At 37.6% G+C, this 9,319-nt stretch overlaps 2 protein-coding genes across 2 annotated transcripts; both read left to right on the top strand.

Moving 5' to 3' along the window:
• The first annotated feature begins 134 nt into the window (after nt 1-134).
• LOC144050522 (cytochrome c oxidase subunit 5A, mitochondrial-like) lies at nt 135-2,462 on the top strand. The gene is made up of 5 exons (XM_077563864.1): nt 135-303; nt 1,294-1,410; nt 1,518-1,639; nt 2,124-2,246; nt 2,342-2,462. The coding sequence occupies exons 1-4, from the start codon at nt 228-230 to the stop codon at nt 2,235-2,237; spliced, it is 429 nt and encodes a 142-aa protein (XP_077419990.1). The 5' UTR covers nt 135-227; the 3' UTR covers nt 2,238-2,246; nt 2,342-2,462.
• A 402-nt stretch (nt 2,463-2,864) lies between these two features.
• fam219b (family with sequence similarity 219 member B) lies at nt 2,865-9,299 on the top strand. The gene is made up of 6 exons (XM_077564688.1): nt 2,865-3,227; nt 3,915-4,023; nt 4,483-4,576; nt 4,656-4,733; nt 4,845-4,896; nt 5,772-9,299. Exons 1-6 carry the CDS (start codon nt 3,162-3,164, stop codon nt 5,919-5,921), a joined length of 549 nt encoding a protein of 182 aa, XP_077420814.1. The 5' UTR covers nt 2,865-3,161; the 3' UTR covers nt 5,922-9,299.
• The last annotated feature ends 20 nt before the right edge of the window (nt 9,300-9,319 follow it).

Genomic DNA, 9,319 nt, shown 5'->3' with positions numbered 1-9,319 from the left:
TGTACTAACAGTGTTTAAACTAAAAGTCTCATTTCAACTTGTTTTTACATCAAGCGCGCCCCCTGGTGGTATAAATCACAATTAGGCTTCAATGGACCAGCAGTAAGCCCATCTTCGGCTATTTCCGGCAGTCACGTGACGCCACTTCGTGCTCTTCCGGCGTCCAGAGTCCTTTCGCATCGCTGCCAACACATTCACATTTAGCAGTTAGCATCCGCCTCACCACTATGTTCCGTGCCGTCTTCTGGCTCTCGGCCACGGGCGCCCGGACCTTGGCGACCCGGTTCCGACCCGGGCACACAGGTAGGAGGGTTCGCTTCACACATGCAATGTTAAACAATTAACGATTACTGTGGAGAAAACTAAAAGATGTCAGGAAATAGCCGGTGTGCGGGCGGCTAGCTCGCTTAGCAAATGTACGTGAACGGAACGCTAGCAAAGGGTCACATTGAAATATATCTTACAATTCATGAAGCATTACGCTTACAATAAATATTACCAGTAATGGTTGTTTTCAAAACATTTTAATTTAAAAAAGAAGCGCGAAATTTCATGTTTAATTCAAATGTCACGACCTTGTTGTTGACCCGTTTGGTGAGTTCAAGAGAGTCATTAACCGCGGATAATACGCAGGAGGGGGAATAGAAAAAAAATGTATAAAAAAAAAATATATATATATATATATCTACATGTGATGTAAAAAGTTTTGTTATATGGTATATGTAGTCATTGTTTGTGCCATATTACAGGTTACTGATTTATTTATGTCAAATCTCTAAGATGACAAGTAATTAATTGACTGTATTATTTATTCAAGTCAATTTGCCAGCATACAGAAAAAAATAATTGATGGCAGCTTCCATTGCATCCCATCTGATGACCACTTCTTCCACTACCAACATGGTTGCAAACAGTTTGGAGCTAAAGTTTCAATCCATGTAGCAACTACCAGAAAAGCAACTAAAATCCCCCCCCCCCCAAAAATGAATAACATAACTTGAGCGTAATCATTTTTACCCCCCACATTGTTTTTTGTTTGACAAAAAATAAAGCCTGGTAGAAATCAATAGCACTGAGCATTCCCAAATACTGCATATTTATACGTCCTGAGAGGATGCACTTAACACAATTCCTGTCAAGGAAAAAAAAACATTGACTCTATTTCTAATAGTTGTGTGGAGGTTGATGCACGCTATTACTGGAAGCAAACACAATTTCAAAACATCAGAACTACAAGGTACAGCTGTCCATGTAAAGCAGCTCTAAATAAAACCCACTTGTCATGCCTTCCAGCTCCGTTAGCTTCCAGATGTTACTCACATGCCCAAGTGGAGACGGACGAGGAGTTTGACGCCCGCTGGGTCACCTACTTCAGCAAGCCTGACATCGACGGGTGGGAGCTGAAGAAAGGTTGTTATTATTGAATGTACAGTTGACGCCGGAAGTATGGAATGGTGAAGTCGACTGGCTGAATGTCCAGTAAGTGTGCAATAGATGTGTGTGCTTTTTTTTTTAAGGCATAAACACTTTGATCGGGTACGACCTGGTACCTGAGGCCAAGATCCTGGATTCGGCCCTCAGGGCGTGCCGGAGGCTCGATGACCTGGCCACTGCCATCCGCATCCTGGAGGCTGTCAAAGTGAGTTTTAGTCAAGTATCTCGCATCTCGTCTTTCTACTTCGCCGCGTTGAATCCTGGTTGCAGCATAAATAAATGTTGCTTTTAAGTGCCTAAATTGTGCAAATGTTGATTGCTGAAGAAAATAAAGGCATGCAATGACAAGAGCAGTATTATTTGCTTATATCTGAAATTTCGTATTATCTAATTAAAATACATGAAAAGACAATATACATGCATGAGTTATTTAAACATGCTTTCAAAGTGCTATTTTGTCATTTCATTATATTACTGCATTTGCAAAAATACGGTGATTAACATGAGCTCTTATTAGTCGCAATTATCTCAATTAAATCTGTTTAGTCATGAATATAAACAGTTTTTCACTTCCTGAAAGACCTGATTATAAATAATGTGATAGTCAAGCGATGCACTTGAAACCATGATCTTATAGGAACTAAAATTAGTTGTGTGTTTGATTTATTTTCTTCTCTTTTTTTTTGCAGGACAAAGCGGGCCCTCACAAAGAAATCTATCCATACTTGATCCAAGAGCTGAAGCCCACCCTGGCGGAACTCGGCATCTCCACGCCGGAGGAGCTCGGCATAGACAAGATTTAACAGGGGAAGGTGACCAAATTCTTGTTAGACATCCAATTTTATCATCTAGAAATGAATCATCACTCAATATTTATTTCATTCTCTTTTTTTTTCTTCCCCCTTAGGTGCTTGGAGAATTGAACTCTCCTAAATTGTCTCCTGTCAAAAATGTCTATAGTGTTGATTTATCTTATACTGTCCTATTATGTAAAAAATGGTGGACTGAATAAAAGAATGCTGTCAGAACTTGGTGTGATTTTTTTTTTTTTTTTAGAGAGAGGAAATATATGTTGGCGTGCATTTTTTACAGTGTTATACACAACTTTCATGTCAACTTTCACTTTTGCAACATGCAGAAATTGCATGCAAATTTGTATTTGTGGATGTTTTATTGCTAAAAACATGTGATGTGAAATGCCACATGTTCAGATGATGGGGTAAAATGTCCTCCTATTTGTGTATTTTTTTATTACTGAATTGGTTTTGGCACATTTAAATTGATTTGATAAACGATGCCCAGCCGGAGTTATTATGACTCCTGTTTTTCCAACATATCTCATCAAATCTTTTTGTTATGTTTTTTATTCTGGGCTTGAGGGTGGCAAAAACCGGAAATGCTTTTACCGGAAATGTTTTTAAAACGCACACTGGTCAAAAACGTGCGCTTTTATTTGGAAGGAAACTGTCAAGTGGTGAATTGTCATAATTTTCCATTTATCCTGACTCAAATGTATCCGAATTAATGTCATGCAGTCCACTTACTAAAGAAATAACACGAAACCCTTCTCAATCGTAATTGTTTTGAAACGCACCCGGAAGTGGACCCAAACCCTAGCATTAGCAACCTAGCCTGAGCGTCTGTCTGCTGCCGGTCGGTGTTGCCAACAAACTCTGCCTGGTCATGGACGTGCTGCGGTGGATTACGTTGTGACAACCGCCGCCGCGATGATGAACGACATCTCCGAGGAGCCGGAGAAGGACAACTTGCTCGAAGCGCCTCGAAGTTTGACGGTAAACCTCTCGCGGCTAACGAAGGCTACTCAGGCTAAAAAAGAAGAAGAATAATCTTCTTTCCAGCCGTATGAGTTGTAAACACAGCTAGCAAGAGAAGGCTAGCTGCCTTACTTTTTGTCGGCTGTATAACCACCTGATTTGATTTTTATACATTACACATACTTGTTATTAATGTCTTCTCTGTAAATTGGAGAATGTTGGGAGGGATTCTATTCCAGTGACAGGGTATGTTTTTATTATGTTATCAAACTATACATGTACATTATTTAGGTAGCTCAGGTATAGACACAGTATCTCATCTTACATAAAATTGCACTACCTGAGTTAATTTACTCAACCTTAGAGAGTGCTAGGCAATTATTGGGCTGACCCGAGCAGATTTACTTCCCTCAACTGGTTTCCAACCAATCACAGGCCAGTATAGACAAATGAGCATTCTTACTTTGTCCACCTCGACTCTAAATTGTGCATAGGTGTGAATATGAGTGTGAATGCTTGTTGTTGTGCCCTAAGATTGACTGCTTATCCGTTCCTCTCGCCTTAAGTCAACTTGGGTAGGCCCCACCTGACTTAGGACCAAACTGAAGACAGACGCTGTAAAAAAAAAAAAAAGAAAAAAAAAAGGATGAAAAATAACTGTAAGGAAATGCATGTGAATGACGTCCCTCCATTTTGCCTCTCAAGGCACCCGGTAGCGGCGCAAGACCCAAAAACGGCGATGGAGGCATCAGGCCGACAGAGAAGAGAGGACCGTACATCATGTCCAGGGTGCCAGCCATCCACCTCAAACTACGTGAGTAGCAGTTACTGTCCACAAGAGCCTTTAAGCGCAGATGACGCGTGTAAGCAATGTCTCCATTCATTGTATTAAAAAAAAAAAAAAAGCATATGAAGTCAGTGAGGAAACAAGTGGTTCCATTCACACAGTGAAAATCTGTGAAATGCTTTGGAAAGGGGTGACACATCTGTTAGCAAGAAGTGATTGTGTTGTGGTGAACACAATAAGGGTGCAGATTGCAACACCCACCCCCTTAATATATATATATATATTTATATATTTTTTTGGTGTGTGTGTGTGACTATTTTCCAACTATTTACGCCAGAAGATATGTTACCACGATGAATGTAATAGTAAAAAAAAAATCTTACTAAAATAATTTATAAACACATTAAATGTAAATATTTATAATAAATGTAAATATATTAATAATGAAAGAAAGTAGTTGTATGCTAACTCCTGCTAACGCCGTAGAAAAACACAGGGAGCTAGCCAGGAAAGCTCTGAAGAAGAAGGCTCTCTCACCGGGACCTCCCGTCACGCATCAGCCCAGACAAGGAGCCAAAAGGTAACAACAAGACTTGGTGCCGTGTCTTTGAATGTCACATAGCAGAGAACGTTATCTCCTCGTCTTTACTATTTAATAGAAAAGTCAAGTATAACAAGGGCTACGCTGCCTTGAGTCAACATGCAGAGGAAACGTTGATTGCACTGGATTCAGACAGGTAAAGAACACACAAATGCGCTTCGGTCTGTTTGTTCGCATAACACACACACACACACAGAAAAAATTTAAACGAGGAAGATAACACAACTGGTTGTACATGTCGTTGTAGTGATGAAGAGATTGATTTTGAGCAATGCTCCTCAGGCTACTCTTCAGCCGAGGTGAGTCACTCACTCCCACACACAAACATTCTTCCCTTTTCAGCTTTTCTTACGGGCAGCTACAAATATGGCCGCTTTAGTCTCATGCCTTTGGTCTTGTTTTTTTAGAATACAGTCGGCACCCGCTACTCACGGGAATATAGGATTGGGCTGGATTTAGGGCTGCTCGATTGTGGAAAAAATAATCAGCATGATTATTTTGCCAATAATTGAATTCACCATTATTTATTTTTTGGCACAAATTAAACAAGAAAATGTTTAAGCATTTAAAAATGTTAAGACCAATTAAAAAAAATTAAACACTATAATTATGTAAATTATTTTTGGACCAAACAGAACTTATGATAATATATATTTATAATAATATATATTTATTTATTTATGTTGGCAAAAACTTGAAGTTGGAGTTGCACTGTGTAGTAAGGACGATCATTTATTTTTTTGGTACAAATAAAAATGTTTAAACGTAAAAAAACTAAAAATAGTCAGACAAAAAAATTCTTTGACACACTATAATTATTCAAGTTCCTTTTGGATTAAGCAAAATTTATTACATTAGTTATTTTAAAATGTAAAAAAAAAAAAGTGCAAATGTATCAACTCTAAAATTAGTATTGATATATATTTTTTTAACGATTATGCTCATTTTGTAATTGTGGAGTGTAATAATTGAAATTGTAATTGAATTTCGATGAATTGCCACAGCCTGCCAATAGCGAAAATAGGCGCATAATTGACGGCCATTGAAAAGCATTGGGCAACGACGTTGCCTTTTCTTCTTCAGAAGCCCACAAATTCCGGATTTTCACATTTCCCATGCAAAATTGCGGGTTCCGGGATTAAAGGAAAGGATCTCCTCGCTGTGTCCCTTCCAGATCCATCCGGACTTGAGTCGGCAGCTGCTTCAAGACGGCTACCGGCTGGACGAGATTCCCGACGACGAGGACTTGGACCTGATCCCCCCCAAAGCCATGGGTTCGTCCGTGTGCTGCTGCATCGAGGCTCCGTCCTGCTGCACGCAGTGAACGGCTGCCGCTCTTAACGTGGCCAAGCGCCAAAGCAGGTTCGTAGCGAGTGTCGGAGGTCGGCGCTCGGCTGCCTTTTTGCCGTCCCAGCACTGCGGCTGTTTCTTGCTCTGGGGACGAGAGTCGCAAGGCCGCACAGATGGACAGCAAAAAAAAAAAAAAGAAAAAGAAAAAAAAGCCTTATCCACTGTGACTCCAAAGCTTGACCTATTTTTCTATTTTTTTTTGTATACGTCTTACTATGCTAGCACTCCAAATGGAGTGACTGGTGCGGACGTGTGACATCTTTGTTTTATCTGCAACATTAATACCTGACTGCTGTTACATTCATATGGCACCTATTCACACATTTATACGCTTTATGAATTAAAATAGGATATCAGTACACATAAAGTGTATGTATGCGGTTGAGTGATGCATTTTTTTTGGTTCACAAATTTACACTATTGGTCAGTTCCCATGTGGCGATGTTATCTTTTCAAAAATTTTCAGCAATCTAAAGTGTTGAAAATGGTTTGCTCTCTTTGACCATGCAATGTTAACAGCTCAGAAATGATGCTGTTTTTTTTTTTTTTTGGGTTTCCTGAAAAGTGATGGTTTGTATAATAACTCATTCATTGCCATTGACGACTATAGACGTCAAAAATTCATGTGAACTATTTCTATTAGTTTAACTTTTCCCCCCCGTTTTTTATGAAAACCTAGAAAACATTTTTTTGTTCAACATACATAACAGATAAAATTTGTGATTAATCGTGAGTTTTGATTATAAATTTTAATCGTCTGACGCCCCTCATTTTTAATATATTTTTTTTAAATTAGGGGCGTCAGGCGATTACAATTTTTTATTTTAATTAATCACATGACTTCACTAGTTAACTAACGATTAATCACAAATTTTATATCTGTTCTGAATGTACAAAAAAAATCTAGGTTTTCATACTTTTGTTAGCAAAATTGGGACAAAAAGAATTAAACTAATAGAAATTGCTCAAATGAATTTTTGACGTCTATAGCCGTCAATGGCAGTGAATGAGATAATGAATGGGCTTCGTTATTTTGATGCTGTTAGTGAAACACACTCATCTACTCGGGAGTTTTAGGGCCACACTGAAAAAGGGGGGGGGGGCATTTGCTGTGACTATAAAGTGTTGTTTTAGGAAAAAGAAAAAACAAACAGTTAAATATTCAAAATGTTCAACAATGTTTTTGTGGGAGGGGACTAACATGGCAACTTTTTTGTTATGACATGACTTTATGGAGCATTACAAATTCGTACACGACTTCGTTTTACAACAAAATTACAACTTTATTCTGCTAATATTACAACTCTAAATTCTTTTAATGTTAGGACGTTGTCCTCGCAACGTCACAACTTTATTCTTGTAACATTACAACGTCATTTTAAAACATCACAACTTTGTTCTCATAACTTTATTCTGGTAATGCCACGACTTTTGTTCTTGTAACGTTACGACTGTTTTTGTAATCTTACAATTTTATTCATGCATCATTGGGAATTTAATGTCACAAGATTACGACGTAATTCCTCGTAACATTGTAAGTTTAATTTCCGTAACATTACAACTTTTTATGAATCAGCAATACAAATGTATTCTTTTGAGAAATGTTTTTTTTTTTATTATAATATAAGGACTTTATTCTTGTAGCATTCCGACTTTATTTGCGTAACATTCCATTTTTATTCTGGAAACATTACATTTTCCTTGTAACATTACAACTACTGGTATATTTTTCTAACACTATAACTTTATTTTTGTAAGATTAGGACTTCATTGTTTCAACACAACGACTGTTCTCGTAACGTTACAACTTTATTGGCGTAACTTTACAACTTCAATCGTGTACGTGAGCATTTAATTCTTGTAACCTTACAACTTTTTTCATGTAGCATTACATTACAACTCTATTCTCATAACGTCATGATTTCAATCCAACAAGGAGTAAGTCTGAACTTTTTATTCCTGAAATCTTTTTCTGCTAACATTAACACATTTATTCTCATAAAATTCCGTCTTCTTCAAACATTGTAACCTTATTCTCATATGGTTGCATTATTATTATTATTATTTTTTTTTATAGCATTGCAACTTTTTTCCTTACAGTGTTCCTATTTTTTTTCTTTTCAGCTTGGCCCTAAAGACACCTTTGTAGTAAGCCTCTGTTAAGAATTTAACATACAAGTGAACTCCGTAAGCAATGATGGAAGTAGCGAAAACAATGGGATGGCCACTAGCATGTAAAAGTAAAAAGTTTAATAGAAATATAAAATGATACACTATAAAAGTATTTAGTTTGGAAATGAATATACATGCAGGGGTTTCTTTCTGGTGTGTTGAGAAGCAATGTAACGTCAATAGTGCGGCGTTGGCACTATAGTATTTATTTTTTATTTATAACTTTAAGAGATGGGAACAGCAGGAGTAGGACGAGAATTGGTTTATAACATTTAGGTTTTTTTTTGGGCTTTTTGTTTACACTGTTTGACAAAACTACGATTGCAACTGTTGGAAATGTTTGTGCATCAGAGAAAGGGCGAATACTTTGCTATTTATGTACTGCACATTTGCGCAATAGGAAGCATTTTTGCTTGATGATGAGTGGTTTCAACCTGCACGTTTAAGTTGACTCATCTCGGAGCATTGGACGCAAAGCACTCATACGATAAAGCATGGCAAATTGCATCGTAAACCAACTTCAAATGACTTTCTGACGCGATCTGCGAACAAATATTTTATGTTTTTGAGGACAAGCGGTGTAGAAAACGGATATTATATAAGGTGTGCCAAAAGTAGGTATTCGCTTGCTTTACAATTTGATTACATTTTTAGGAGACCACTTTTTACTCACATCTCTCCCAGTCATCTGAGAAAGTTGATGGATGGACGGCGTCGGTGATGATCTTTTAAATTATACCACTGTTGCAATTATATACATATTAGACAGTTAGGAACAAATGATGTCGTGACACTTAGTAATCTTATAGAAACAACAAAGTCAAAACAAATGTGATTTTCAAGTAGGATTCCAAGGCTGGGTTTGGTTTTTCAAAATACGGGTTCTAACCAGTTTTTGGGACCAGATTTTCTAGGCGACATCACACAAAAGCGTTCCCCCAAAATAACCCCCCGTACAGAAACAAAAATGATCAAAAACTTTCATTTAAATGCGTAAACAACAGTACCTCCTTTTGGCACACCTCAGTTTAACATCAGTGGTTGGTAGCAAAAGTCAATTTATGCTATGCAACTGCTGGACAATCTACTTGTCGACAAATGTAGTTATTTTACAATGCGTATTTGTAATACAACTGCTCTGTTTTATTTGTTTACATGATGAAATAAAAGATCCATTCTGTCTCATGTGATTGCTTCCAC

Source organism: Vanacampus margaritifer, chromosome 4, assembly GCF_051991255.1.
Source record: "Vanacampus margaritifer isolate UIUO_Vmar chromosome 4, RoL_Vmar_1.0, whole genome shotgun sequence".
In the NCBI taxonomy this organism is placed as follows: Eukaryota; Metazoa; Chordata; class Actinopteri; order Syngnathiformes; family Syngnathidae; genus Vanacampus; species Vanacampus margaritifer.
This window is presented reverse-complemented; position numbering and strand designations above follow the sequence as displayed.

What these genes read in the sequence shown, in the direction of transcription:
- LOC144050522 (XM_077563864.1), top strand. Translation starts at nt 228, where the DNA reads ATGTTCCGTGCCGTCTTCTGGCTCTCGGCCACGGGCGCCCGGACCTTG. An exon ending in GTTCCGACCCGGGCACACAG is followed by an intron (nt 304 to 1,293) that starts GTAGGAGGGTTC and finishes CATGCCTTCCAG; the next exon opens with CTCCGTTAGCTTCCAGATGT. An exon ending in GCATCCTGGAGGCTGTCAAA is followed by an intron (nt 1,640 to 2,123) that starts GTGAGTTTTAGT and finishes TTTTTTTTGCAG; the next exon opens with GACAAAGCGGGCCCTCACAA.
- fam219b (XM_077564688.1), top strand. Translation starts at nt 3,162, where the DNA reads ATGATGAACGACATCTCCGAGGAGCCGGAGAAGGACAACTTGCTCGAA. An exon ending in CCCAGACAAGGAGCCAAAAG is followed by an intron (nt 4,577 to 4,655) that starts GTAACAACAAGA and finishes ACTATTTAATAG; the next exon opens with AAAAGTCAAGTATAACAAGG. An exon ending in ATTGCACTGGATTCAGACAG is followed by an intron (nt 4,734 to 4,844) that starts GTAAAGAACACA and finishes ATGTCGTTGTAG; the next exon opens with TGATGAAGAGATTGATTTTG.